Consider the following 15376-nt stretch of genomic DNA (forward strand, 5'->3'; position numbering starts at 1 on the left):
AAAAAAGAGGGTTCTTTAGTAAAGAAAATGGTCCTATATAGAACCTTGAACAGACAAGGAACCCTTTGCATAATAAAAGGGTTCTTTGCATTGTGAAAGTGTTCTTGAAACTGATGGAGAACGGTAGACGGCTCTGTATGGAACCTTTTTGAAAAAACTCATTTTTGTATGAGTGTATATATGCGAGCCCACAAGGACAATGAATGAAGTAAATAACATGAGAAGAACTGCATGTAAAAGTCTCAAGCCCCATGAAATAGATGTGATGTTGTTCTTGGCAAAAAAGAACGTTTTAATTGAAATAATGGCATGTAAATTGCTGCTGATACATTGGTGAAAAAAAATCCATTCAGATGCTTTTCCCAAATCGTTGAGGTCTAGTGTAGTTCTGTAGTAAGAACTACAGACAATGTAAATTAACTCATTATCCATAGATTGTGTTGGAAATGTGTAATGAAGGTGTCTTTGTGGTAATGAACACGATGAACAGTGCCTACACTCATTCAGTCAGTGCCATAATCAGTGGAATCTGGTTACGGTTGTCATGCACAGAAATGACTGTAGCACAGAACACTGTCCAGACACTTAAACTCAGTCGTCTGAGTATTTTTCATTAGCAACAGTTTTTTTGTGAGCGAACATAATGTATTTGTATTAAGCACCATGGACATCTGAGCACTTCCATGAGTAACTGCACACTCTTTAATAAGATGGTTCTTTAAGGGTTCTTCAGTAACATGACTGCAAGTTTAAAGGGTTCTTTGCATCATGAAATCAGAATGTGCTGTAGATGGTTCTACCTTTTTGAAAAAGGTTCTATATAAGACCCAAAAGGGTTCATCTATTACGATGTCAAGCTTCTAACAATATGAGCACCCTTTTGGGTGCTATATAGAGCCCTTTTCAAAAAGGTTCTATATTGAAACATCTACAAAAACACACTCCAGTGTAATTTGTGTTCACACACACACAAAAAAACTCTTATCAAATAGTATCACAGGCCAAATCCCCCTCAACAATCTTCTGATACTACTATTACTCAGAGCTGATATTCTACACTTGCAGGGAAATTGGTTCTTGATGTTTTACAGCAGTTAATTCTGCAGTCCAGATATAACCAACTATGCCCCGATGCTGAGTGGCAAGGACGTAACTTTAGAACAAACTTTGTAGAGGTTAAACAGGGCCTTCTGTTTTTGATACTAAACAGCTTCCAGAAATATGAAAAAATAACAATCTAAGCTCACCACAAGAACTCTAGCCTAAATACACAATCGTTTTAATAGCTAGTCTAACAGTGTTCGTTAGACCACCAATTGTCTAAGCCCAATTAATTATGTCTACTGGGTTTGATAAGTCTTACGTACTTATTCCAGTTTTTGGGGGAAAAAAACAGGTGTCTTTTTCACTGTTCTAATTATCACATGTGTTTAGAAGTAATGGAACTCACCTACCATAAGAACGTAAAGTGATTATTTCAACATATATGCAGACCTAACACTGCCCTTGCTCCCTATGATAACATTTCTGAGTCAGGTTTAATACATGGAAATGTATGATCTTGGCTAGTAGTAAGTGGACCACAGGAGCAATGCTAAACATGGGTATGCTGTGTTACTAACTTAGCTAAGTAAAAAGGCAGCTAACCATCAGATGATAATTGCGGTGTCCTGAAAATAAAGCTGAACATCTTGTCACTCTTGTATTTACTCTACGAGTTGAGAAAAGAAACATAGCCGTCCAGAGCAGCTTGATTTAAAGATATCCATCATATAAGGTATAAGCTAAATATTAGTGATATCACAACAACAGATAATGATAATGTAACTTTAACTACTGTCAGCCTCAGATGTTAGCGTGGTATTCTGTACTGTACTGTGGCTACTGCACACCCAACACAATATACCATTTTGCATTAAAAAAAATGTATACAGTAACATATCAAACTTGCTAAACACAGTGAAGGGCATAACATTATGAACAGAAACTCTCTAGCTTAGTTATAATATAATATAATATAATATAATATAATATAATATAATATAATATAATATAATAAAATAAAAATGAAATGGGGATGGGTCATGTAGTCAACATGAGAACCCAGTTAATATGCTCTCTTGTCTTAATGGTTTAACTATATTCTAGCTGCATGTTAGGGGTGGGTAAGATGGACAACTACTGACAATGTGGACAAAAAATGACATTTTAAAAACGTTTTTATAACATCAAACATATTACATTATTATTATTATTATTATTGCACAGAGCTACATTTAATTAAGCAGGGCCAGTTATACTCACTTGGACTACAGGCCAAAGTGATCTCACTTATAAATGTAATTGTTTGATGTCTGGCATGGGATTCACTTTGATGCATTTTCGTTTCAACATGAAAGTCATTCAAATAAAAGTAGCTCAGTAACACACCTCTGCCCTCTCTCCTCGACTGCTAATGACTCCCTCTCTCATTCAGCACCGTTACAAGCTGTTTGTCTTTCGTTCACTAACCCCTAACCCTCTGGGGGAAGCAAAAGGTGACAGCATGAGGCTGAATGCGAACGAGAAGATGAAACTAAAGACATGCCGTCTTTCATTACATTCCAACCCCTGTGGCTTTTAAGAAGCTTGACTTGCGTTCATCTGTTCGTGAGTCTTCAGCGAGTCTTCACTGCTCTGTGTCTCGACTTTCAGGTCTAAGCCCATCTCTCTCTGACGTGAAAGCTTTTGAAATCTCAGGATGGCCATGAGCGAAATGTTTTGGAATTCTGGCCAACAATAAAATGAGAAATAAGACTGGGTGAATGAAGCAAAGCACAGGGGGAGGAAAAAAAACTGCTGATGGTACAAAATGTCCTGCTTAAACCTCCTGTCTGCTCCAGTGAAGAAAAGCGTCCTCATGCCATGTAGCGATCATCAATATTTCATAGCACGCCATCTCAAACTGCAGCTCCGAGAAGCAGCACACGCCATTTTAGGCCACAGGGCGCTCAGGTTCATATTTTCCCTTCCTGACTGTCCGTCTGGCTTTTTTCCGCTATGTGGGCTTTAAAATCATGATCTTCAGTCCCTTTGATTTGTAAGGCAAGGTGATGTCACGGTAATCAGACAGTGTAAAATATCGGGGTTGGATTCTTTAGATGAAGATTTAGTGTTCAGCTTTTGCCGGATATTTCTCTCACTCTCTCTCCTGTTGGCTCGAGGCCCTTAAGAGAAGGTAATCTCAGTTGACATCAAGCAGGGAATCTGGAACAGAACGGCACCATCTGTTCCTGCGAAAGAACTTCCTCCACACAAAAACACTGCAATTACACGGTATATATAACCAATACTTTCACTGAAGACACAAACAACAAAACTAAAAAGAAGTGTTTCGAGAGTTGTATCAGTGTATGGAGAGTTTTCAGTGTTACAATGCACCTCACTTGTTGAGCATGATAATTTGACTGTGATGGGCACGGACAAGATCAGTACCACATCTGAAATATACAGGTGAAAACATTAGACAGGGTGATGAATACTACACTACATTATTTTCCTTGTCTAACTGTTAATCTTCCTTCCAGAACACTGAATGAGGCCATGTGTAAAATATTTACTCATTTATTTGACTTAACATTTAAAGAGGTTTGTATTGGTAAAGAATTTGAAAGAGATGTTAATTAACCTGTAGTTTGAATATTTTTTCTGTGTTCATTCCAAACCACTGGGTGTTCAGTTGATGACAATGGCTTTTCATTTTTTGCCATCATCTGAATCAATGCAAAAATTCTCGTACTGTGTCAAACTCACCAAGAAGCACAAAATGCACTACAGCACAGACAGTTGCTTTAAGACTGCATGAAAAGTGTGGCTCCCTCTAAAATTTCATGTTAATGATGCATCTGTATCACTCATCTCTGATGATGATAATAATAATAATACATTTTATTTAAAGGCATCTTTCAAGAAACCCAAAATCAAAAAATCCAAGTTCATCTTACAATACAAAATGATTAAATAAGACAAAACGTCATGATACTGAAATTCAACATATCTAGCAAATAAAAAGGGTGAAACGTGTACTTTATTTCACTGCTACTGCTTTATGAAGCATACTGGAGCCAAGGCTTAACAATCTGCGTATCTTCTGTTCAATTCGTATGCATTTTGAGCTGTTATTTCCCATTCCCAGTCATATTATCATTAAACATTTTAACGGTCATCTTTAACGATGCATCTTTCCACTATTAGTCTTTTACTACCAGTCATTCAGACCTTCATTTGTGTCGATGAACTGAATTTACATTTTGTACCTTTTTTGATTTATGTGCATGATATTTCCATTATATTATACTGTTTATTGCATTATTTAAATGAATGTTCCACATGAAAAATCTGATTAGAATGAAAATGAAATGGGACTAAAATGAAAAAAAGAAAAGTACTCGATTTTTGATTTTCAATGCAAGTTAATTCAATACATGTTGTTTCCACAGAACATTGTTTTTTGGAGAATGGGGTTTTACAACATCACTTTAGGTCCCACCTGGACTTCACCACACTATCACTGACTCTCAGTGAATTCTTTTTGCATACCAAATATTTCAAAATATTATTATTATTATGATTAGACTGTATGTTTTTTACTAATGCAGTAGCTCAGCATCTGGATGTAAAGATGGGTGGAGCACTCAAAGGGGCAGGATCTTATAACAAACTGCTAATACAGACACAGTAAAGTGCCTGACACTGTCTCAAACTAAAAATAGTCTGCTGTTTAATGCATGCTCGGTGCTGCAGGGGAGTCGTTCCAAGACAAGCATTTGTGCTGCTGGCTAGATTTAAGCCATGGTTATTTTCTGGTCTTTTGCCATCGCCACTTGGAAAATACTGAACTGTAAACAGATTTTTGAGTTCTGTGATTTTCTTTTATTTGCTACATAAACTGTTAACTGCAAAGCATTTGTTAGCTTTTGTGAGGTGTGTAATTTAGCAGCTCTGTCTGCTTGAAGTGGCAGGGAAGACTGTAAATGATGGGTAGGAAACTTTAATCTGCAAAAGAAAAAAAAAGATTAAAAAAAAAGCAACGTTAGATGTGTCCAGAATTGATGAAAAAGGCAGTGGATGATTCCATAATGACCGATAAATCTATAACGTCAAGAATGCACTTAAATAATATGAAATAATAAAGTAATATTCAGTAAGGCTTCAAACGTGATGATCAAATCTTGAGGCAGATAATCTGACACATAATAGACAAGTACACTCAATTGTTTATTTCATTATTTCATATATTCTTGCAATGTTGAGTAAAAAATCTATAATATCTCTTGGAGTCCAGTTTTTGATATTTAAATCTACACTTTATATGTCATTACTAAATGTAAAATAACATTCACCAAACATGAGAAGTGATTTCACACTGTTAAGCAGTAGCTTTTAAGTAGTTTATTTGCTTGCCATTAGATTAACTCCATCTGTGCTTCTCCTTTGTCAGAAAAAATCAGCTGCCACTGTGCTGCACAGGCAGACTTAACTGCTAAAACATCTTACCGTTTTTATGCAGTCTGTGCCACAACAGAAGAAAACATACTCTTGTGCACAAGCCAGGGTAAGCTTGGCATGTAACTCTCCTGCAGTGTGCATATTTAAGCAATGCAGGTCAGTTTGTTCACCGCAGATATATGCAGAAACATGTATCTTCATAAAAACAGAGCTCTCACGTCACATAGCAATAGACTCTGCAGTAAAAGCCCTGACAACTTGCTCACCCCTGTCGAGATACGAGTACCATGGCAACAGTCCGAGCTGAGCTCACCTGTATATTCAGACAGCCAGCTTGCTTAAACTCTGCCTTATCTGTTAACTTCAACAATGAGGCTTATTTAACAGCCTGAGCCAGGCTAAGGTCACAACAGAACACCATTTATTGATCGATCCCTTTCAGGAAAGTGCCGATACCAGCACTTTTTCCCCTGTGCAGAAGATCAATTAGACACTGGGCTGAAAATGGAGAGAATTATAAACAAGAAGAAGAGAGAGAGGGAGGAGAAGAGGAAGTGAATGCAATAATAATAATAATAATAATAATAATAATAATAACAGTACCTTTCATACATGAAATTAAACTCCAAGTGCTTCACAGTAATAAAGCAAGAAATCACAAGCAGAGTAAAATGCCTACTGTAAAATGGGCTCAAATGTTAAAGAAGTGGACAAAGAAATAAAGCAAAGATACAATTACATATTTAATATGAAATGACCCTTTACTGCATGAATTATGAAATACATAAAAATATCTTTATTTAATATAAATTCATACTTTTTTAGCAGTACTTTACTTTTTGTTTCCATGTGACCACAGTGTGCAACAACTCAACTGTCATCGATGACGGCGATGCATAGTGGGAGAAAAATAATGGCCAATTAAGCATAAGTATTTTTATAACATAGATATTTGTAAATTTCTCAAGTGTCCAATAATAACGTGTTTATCTACTATCAGAAGTCCTTGATGCCATATGGGAACACATTGAAGGAAATGGTTAAAGAACTAAATCTAAAAAAAACAATTACAAAATGAAATGTAGTAAAACAATAAATATAAACTAGCCAACTGAGGCCCTGAATAAAAAGAGAGGCCACAAGCTGGTTTTTAAGGGGCAGTCGGGGGCTGGAGGTTAAGGAACTGGCCATGTAACCAGAAGGTTGCTGGTTCGATCCCCAGTGCCAACAGACCATGACTGAGGTGTCATTAAGCAAGACACCTAACCCCCGATTGCTCCTCGGATGCCGTGGATAGGGCTGCCCACCGCTCCAGGCAAGTGTGCTCACTGCCCCCTAGTGTGTGTGTATTCACTAGTGTGTATGTGGTGTGTCACTTCACGGATGGGGTAAATGCAGAGGTGGAATTTCCCCATTTGTGGGATTAAAAAAGTACCACTTAAAAGAAGACACAGTGTTAACGGATGCAGTAAACGGTGCTCTGAAAAGGTGAAGCAATGATTCAAAAGTGTAAATTATTTTTACATGTATACAAAATTAACACTTTTGTCCTTTAGTTTACTTACTTTTGGTTATAGTCCTGCTGGGGTGATATATTTTATTCATGTGGAGTCATAGGATGCATTACTCCTTCCTGTGTGGCAGACACAGTGGAAGTGCATGTGTGTTCCATTAAAAGGCCAGTTAACTGCTAGCAGAACGTGTCAGGTGTGAGTTAGACAGTGAATCACTGAATCGTTCAGGCTAAGGAGGAGTAGGGGGGTGATGATGATTGGTTTAGGCACCCAGGCAGAAAACAAGCAAGCACCTGTCACAAGGGCGAAAAGCAAAAAGTGGCAGACTGACGTTTTACTCCGTTCCGGAGAAGAGGGGGTAACAAATCATTCCTGAAACACACCAGTACCTTATATACACATACATTAATCTACTCCTGCACAAATACACATCCTATACACAACGTCCTAGATTCAATCTTAGGAAACATCAAGGCCTAGACAAATAAGATCTGATGGTGAGCTCTCTCTTCTCTGACCGGCGGGCTCTGTGCTACGCTAGCGGTGCACTAACCAGCTTCATTATCATCCTATTACTCTCTTACAGCATCCACCTACACCTGTCACATTCCATCACAGTTGTCGTGGAAACCAATCCAGTGCTGCATTCATATTCAAGCATACTGATTCCTTAGCTCTGCCTCGCTGTTCCGTTCTGATGAAGCAATTCATTATAACACTCTGATTGGCTAAGCTTAGCGTAAAGCTCACTGTCAGCTATAATGACCTGAAGTTATGCTTATTCATTGCAATTCATGTCAATTTGTCCAAAGTTTTGGCGGTTCAGGCTTGCTTCGCGAAGACATGGCTCTGACTTCATTCCCTACATAACGAAAGCATAATGAAGGCTATGCCATTCACTGAAGTTGGCGGCAGTTTCTCTTATTAATCAAACTGGCTAGACAGCATGCTGGCACACTGTGCTAATGTCGACTTGCTAGTAGCATCTCTCATGCACTGTACTGTCATTATCATTGTCATTGTCATTCACTGATACATTTTTCCAAGATAATAAAGGTCCAAAAGCATCCAGACACCCCCTCTAATTAGTAATTTTAGCTATTTTAGGGATCTCATTGCTGGTACAGACAGTGAACTATGCATTAGTATTGGGGTAAAGTACTACAAAGTAATGAGTCACAGTAATGTGATTACTTTTTCCTGTAACAAAGTAGTGTAATGCATTATAGTTGAAATTCTTCTTATTACATTACAGTTACTGTATTAATAAATTGATAAAGACCCCCAGGGTGAAAAAGAGAGATGCGGCCTCACCTAAACAGACCAAACTCAATCCTCATTCAGAAACAGCTGCATAAGATTTACATTTTATCTATCAAGATTTTATTTCATGCAGCTGTTTTTGAACTGCTTCTACTGACTAGTTTCTAGGTTTTCAAACAGTGTTAGCCATTTATACTTTCTATAAAGTATAACTGGCTGTGTCTTGTTAAAAGGCAGGGATACTGGTGTCTTTTAAATGGTGTTTACTGTAGTCGACTATTTCTTTCAGAAACAATAACTGAAAGGACTGCTGGGTTTTTCCTTGTACAACTGGTACAAACAGCCCTTACACAGTGAAACAGAAGTAATGAGTACTGAGATGTTCTAAGAAATATGAGAAAAGCAAAGTAAAGTCCGTTTGTAGTTTAAGAGAAGTAATTAGTACCTTGTAATGCCTGATATTTTTATGTATTGACCTCAACACTTCTGTGTACATGCAGCCTGTAGAATCTCCAAAGAAAAGCACTGCCAATAGAATGGGATGCTCTGGAGAAGCCACAAAAAAGCCTAAGGTCACCACACTCAATGCTGAGCGTCAGCTAGAGGGGTATACAGCCCCAAAGCATTGCACTGTGGAGTGACAGAGCACCATCCAACACTTTTGGGATGTGAGTTGGAGTGGCGTTTGTGATCCAGAACTAACCGTACACCTTCAGTAGCTGCCCTCACTAATGCTCTTGTGGCTGAATGCAATCAAATCCTCACTGCAATGTTGCAACATCTAGAGCCTTCCCAGAAGAACAGAGGCTATTACTGTAACAAAGCTGGACAAAGTCCCTATTAATACTCTTTATTTCAGGAGAAATGTTGGATGAGCAGGTATCTATAGACATTTGAACATATAGTACACACTGTAGGTTACAATGATTCACAAAATACATAATTCAGTTCAATACGATATGCTGGTGTGCCTAAAATGTGCCTTGTTTTAATATATGAATGTTAATATAAATTAAATTATGTATCATTATTTTTTTAATCTATTTTAATATTTGAAAATATACCTCTGGTTATAATATCACAGAACGCAGTGTGTTGAGAATACCTGACTAAATACTAAATAAATGTAAAACCTCCAAAATAACTGAATTTTCCCGAACACTGACACCATGCAGAAAAACTCTCTGAGCGGAAAAACTGCTGATGCTGTGCTGCTGGTATCATAGCACGGGACAGAGTAGCTTTTTTTAAAGGCTGATGGAATATTAGGAGACAGCTGTGCTCTCATCAGCTGAAACAGACCGCACTGCACAAACAGACTGCAACTGCTGAGATCACTGTGGAGCTCAAAGTCAAAAATCAAGGCTGACCAATCCCATAAGCCAAACTGTCTGCCTTTCCAAATCAAGCAAGACCAAGGACTACTGGGCTGTACAAGAACACTGTGCTACAGCCAGTGCACAGAAAGGAGGAATATAAGAGGAGAGCAGATATTAGCTCTTTCATACCGTCCTCTTCGGGACAGAATAAACTCATTTAACTCACAGCATGGAAATGCTGTCAAAATTGACAGCTGGTAACTGAGCAATCTACTGATTATTTTGATAATTCATCAAGTATTCAGAGTTTTTAAAGCCTAAACAGTAAAAATGAACATATCAATGCTAAAACATACATAAAATATACTGTTTGTCCAAACGTTCCTTCTGAAATCAGGTATTTGTCCTGCTTTGCTGCAGTAACAACCTCCAATTATTCTGTTAAGGCTTTACACTAGATGTTGGAACATTGCTGTGAGAATTTGACTGCTTTCAGTTACAAGAGCATTAGTGAGGTCAGCTACTGATATTAGAAGATTAGCTCTGGTCACAAAAGCAAATCTGACTCATTCCAAACATGTTGGATGGAGCTCCATCACTCCAGAAAACATAGTTCAACTGCTCTACAGCCCAATGCTGGGATTTATAGCCCTTTAGCTGACTAGGCATGGTGATCTTATGCTCATGCGCTGCTGCTCCAGAGCACGACTGTATTGGCTGTGTTTTTCTATGGATATTATACAAGCTGAAAGTGCATGGCTGAACACTACATCAGCAGCGAGTGCACCTTAAAATAACTGAAACCACTAATTAGTAGTGTGTCTGCATAATTTTGGAAGTATAGAGAAGATTAAAAAAGATTTAAAAAGACTTAAAAAAATATAAAAATACTCAAAAATTACACATTAATGGGGCGTCAATAAAAAATGTATTACTCTGCTGAGGCCAGTAAGAGAATAAAAATATGCAGTATTATCATACAAGTTGCCAATTAGTTGCTGTTGCTTCATGGAGAAGATATACTTGATGATTTAAATCAAGTAATCTACATTAGTTGATGGTGACAGCCCTGGCTTCTTCACGTTTCACATTAGCATAGCAGTATTACTCTTATATTGTGTTTACCATCTATTGCTCTACGATGCACGGCTAATTTTCTCGTTCTTTCTTCAATAGCACTTATTTAGATTTGATGTGGTCATGCTCACACTTGATCACTACTGTAAATCTCTTAGGGAAATGTGAGCAGACACAGAGCTGATTCATTTTCCCTTGATCTTTCCTAATTTTTGGAATGCTGGTAATGAATTCAGGCCCATAGCTCATTAAGCAGTGAGTAAGAGAAAGAGCTCAGCGCTCGAGGCATCTGCACATGGTTAATAGTGAGGTACAGATGCTCCAGAGATGTGGGATGTTGATTATAGCTCCCTCAAAACCTAAAAGCCTTTTTACCTCTCTTAGCAAAGCTTTTTAGAGCTTTCCCAGGTCCCTCTATTCACTTCAAACCCCAATATCACTTTGATATTATGATGGCCAGGTTTTAGTAACCTTATCACACCCACAATAAGATCTGTATTAAGCTATCTAAATTCTCCTTGCTTTTCAGTTCCATGTAATATGTAAAGTTCATGTACGATGCCATTCACTGCCCATTGTGTGCAGCATATACACTATTTGAACAAAAGTATGTGGACACCCCTTTTTATTAACTTTGTTCAGGTGTTTCAGCTTCAGCCATTCTACTGCCCATGTTCATCTATAGAGGTTGCTTGGCTATGTGCTTCATATTATACACTTGTTAATAAACAAGTGAAATAAGTTATTAGACGGCGTGTCCACATACTTTTGTCCTCTACAGATTAACACTGGCAGGAGAACGGCAGAGTGGCTTTATATAGGACACGGCTATAGAACGTGCCGTGCTAAATCTGCCCAGTCAACTGTACGTTCTATTATTGTGAAATGGAAGTGGCTAAAAGCAACAACAGCTTAGCAACAGAGCAGCAGACCACACAAACTCACAAAGCATGACTGCCTATCCTCTGCTGCATTACGTATTGTAAAATTTTACACTGCCTCTGCAAAAAACTTTAGTACAAGAACTGTGAACTTCTTGAAACAGTGTTGTTATGGCCAAGCAACTGCACGTGAGTCGCAAGATCACTAAAGCACGCTGCCACTGGACGCTGTAGCAGTAGAAACATGTTTGCTGGGTGAACCAGGCTTCATTATCTTTGATGTCTGAATCTGAGTTTGGTGAAAGCCAGGAGAATGCTACCTACCATAATGCACAGTGCTAACAGTGATGGTTAGACAAGGAGGGATAATGGCCTGGGGCTGTTTTTCAGGGTTTGTGCTAAGCCCCTTACTCTTAATGAAGGGTCATGACAATGCTACAACATACAAAGACATTGTAAGCATTTTAGATTATATGCTTCCAACTTTGTGGCAATAGTTTGGGGAAGGTTCTTTCCTGTTCCAATGTGATTGTGCCCCTTTGCACAAAGCGAAGTCTATAAAGTCATAGTTTTAATGAGGTGTAGAGGAACTCTAGCAGCAGAACCCTGACCTCAACCCCAGTGAACACCTTTAGGATGAACTGGAAGGATGATTGTGAGCCGGGCCTTCTCGTCCAACATCAGTGCCTGACCTCTCAAATGCTCTGCCGACACAACTCCCATAGACACACTGCAAAATCTTGTGGAAACTCTTCCCAGAAGAGTGAAGGCTGCAACAGTCACAAAAAGGGGCACATAATGCCCATGGAACCATACTTCTTCTTCTTCTTTCAGCTGCTCCCTTTAGGGGTCGCCACAGCGGATCATCTGCCTCCATCTTGCCCTATCCACAGCCTCCTCTACTTTCACACCAACCATCTCCATGTCCACCTTCACTACATCTATAAACCTTCTCTGAGGTCTACCTCTTCTTTGAACCATACAGCGTATGTAATATAAGTTGCAAAAAACAGTTTGTTTTGAATATGTTGTTTTTCAGATGTTAAGAAAACCAACGCATTTACATGTATACATACAGCCTATAGCACCTCCATCCATTCACTTCTAAGGTAAAATGAGTGTTGCACCTTGGATTGCTTTTTGAGTGAGGTACAATATGGGGCAGCAAATCAAAAGACAGTTCGTTCACATGTAAGAGTCTTAGGGGCACAGTAACAAACACAGCTTGGTTAATTCTATGGGATAAAGAGAGGTTGGAAAATGGACATGCAAAAATGAACTGTTACTGTTTTTGACACATACTCACACAAACATCATACCTAACCTGAGGGAGAAAATAAAATACAAGAAAAATGAAGGACATGGGCTCTGTAAGCTAAACAGCAAAAGCCAGGCTTCTGATTTAGCCAGAGACAGAAGATCAGTCAGTAAGGCCTGTTATATTAATTTGGTTCAGATTAGGTGTACAGCCTATGTGGATTTTACAAGCTATTCCACTTCAGACACAGCCCTCCAACAAATGTCATGTTAATGTTGCAAATAAACTGACAGGCCCCTTCCCTAGCATTTTTTTTAGATTGATGAAACAAAGTTTATCCAAGAGTTGGCAAACACCCTTAATCTTTATTATTACTGTTGCTTTGCCATACTATTCAATTTCTTTTTTTGCAGGCCCTATAGTGGCCATTCCACTGGTGGAATAGAAAAAGACTTTGATAGTTTTTATTAATAAAATCAAATCAAACATTTTCCACAAGGATACTGTTGGCTCTGTGTGCGAACTTTTGTGACTTGTGTTGAGCGGGCAATGAGAGATAAAATGAGGAGTGAGAACCTCCTGATGTGAAAACAGTTCATTTCTCTGCAAAGACGACTGTGCCCAGATTAAACTGCAAATTAAAAATAGCATTTAAACATAATAAAAGCACTTTTATGTGCATGCTAACTTGCTTGTTTGCTTATGAAGACAAACATATATTTGGCTTCCAGGTTTTGTGAATCACACACATTTGCAACATACAATTTCCATCTCTCCATCTCTCCAACTACACTCCATCAAGGTTACAGAGAAAGAAAATGCAAAGCTCAACTAAGGGACTTCCAAACAGGTGGAAACTGCCTGTTACGGCTATGTGAAAAAGTTCAATATAACTGTGTAACACAAAACATGGCTCTGACAGTTAAAACATGGCTCTGAACAACTGACCAGTAGCACTAGAGAAACACTGCTGTGTAAAAATAAAAGGACAACCTGTTACAAAACGCTACACTGCTAGACACAATAACATCCAGTCCACAAGCTAAGGAGAGATAATGAGAGATATTGTTGCACTACCTCTTCTCCTGCAGAATGGTCTTCTCCTGTGGCTGTGGGTTTTTCTATATCTATGCTGCTCTAGATCCACACACCATGGAGCTGCATCCAAGTCTTCTCTTAATCTGCTCACTGACAGTGAATACCCCAGAAGCCCGCACTGTGTGGAAATGTGGGAGGAACTAACCTCTTATCAGCCAGATCTGTTTTATTGCCCACAAGCATAATGATAACGTCACTCCCTCGCTCTGTTCTGACGTCATCAATCCATTTAGAGGTTTGCTGGAACGAATTGACATCTGAGAAAGAGAGAAAGAGAGAGAGAGAGAGAGGCTCACCAATAAGTGCACAGCTGTTATCTAGAGTATTTACTTTCCATGATTTCTACTTTAAAATAAAAAGATATGAATGACGAGTTCCAGTAACGCTTCTCATGATAGCTGGATGGAGTATGCAGGGTGGCTGAAAATCAAATAAAGTTTATTGGTGGTTAGATGTTCATTAGGTTACCCAAAATTTCATCTCTACTGAAAGAAAAAATTGCAGTGAGAGCAAACATACTATATGAGCTTCTGTCTAACAAACACCAAACAAAAATATTTTAAATAGATATGTCTGATCCATCCATGGTTATTTTGGTACAATTAAGAAATATCTTTAAAAAAACAATGAAAACACAAATCTGACATGAGGAGCTAACTGCACAATAAACAATAAAAAATGCTTTTGCCTGAGAATTTTATTGTGGCCAAAAAACAAGAATAAAAAAATAATATAAATATTGCAATATTCAGTTCAAACATTTCAAAATTGTGCTGTTGAACTGCCACCTTCAGCATTTCCACACCCCTAACTTTAAAGCATTTTTGACGCAGTGAGTGCTGGAGACACATCTGAGTGTAACTCTGTACTATGAGAGATCAAAGACTGGATCTCATCAGAAACAGACATTAATGGCCTTGGTGGTGCCTCAAGGTCAAACTGACGCTATTTGAGGGTGTTTTGCCTATAAAATCACACTTTACTATTCATCTCCGCAAGGCGGCTGTATCAACCATGCAATGTTCAGCTGTGCAGAGAAAACATGGCATGCATGCTCTGGTCTCTGATGGTCATGTTGGGATTTAAAGCTAATAAAGCTGTCATCTTTTTGTTCGGTTAAATAAAAGGAAGAAGCACATTGGGTCTCTGCAGCTGATCTTATCCAGTCATGCAGTTTATGTTATGGGTTTGTTGGGGCACGTGCCAGGCTTATGATCTACCCAGAGACAAGCAGATCACTCAGTTTGGTCTGTTAATTATTTTCATACAAAATAAATCGTAGTGATACTGGGTTTAATTTGTAGTCCTTTATTCATCTACATTGCTTTGCAAGAGTCTTAGGCCACCTCAGAAGACTATGTTTAATGGTTTTCATCTGGGCAGCAAATGCATATTTGCGCGTCTATATAAAATATGAATAAAGATTAATGCATAACATACACTGTGATTTCACCTTTGTCAGTGTGCCTAACCATTTCC

General features: G+C 38.4%; 1 protein-coding gene across 1 annotated transcript in view; it reads right to left on the reverse strand.

Moving 5' to 3' along the window:
* rab6ba (RAB6B, member RAS oncogene family a) overlaps positions 1-15376 on the reverse strand; it is a 127604-nt gene that overhangs the window by 37375 nt on the left and 74853 nt on the right. Inside the window, exon 5 of the mRNA XM_017698007.2 lies at positions 14043-14154. Within this exon, the coding sequence (XP_017553496.1) occupies positions 14043-14154 (112 nt within the window). The remainder of the gene's footprint in view (positions 1-14042; positions 14155-15376) is intronic.

Source organism: Pygocentrus nattereri, chromosome 26, assembly GCF_015220715.1.
Source record: "Pygocentrus nattereri isolate fPygNat1 chromosome 26, fPygNat1.pri, whole genome shotgun sequence".
Taxonomy (NCBI): domain Eukaryota; kingdom Metazoa; phylum Chordata; class Actinopteri; order Characiformes; family Serrasalmidae; genus Pygocentrus; species Pygocentrus nattereri.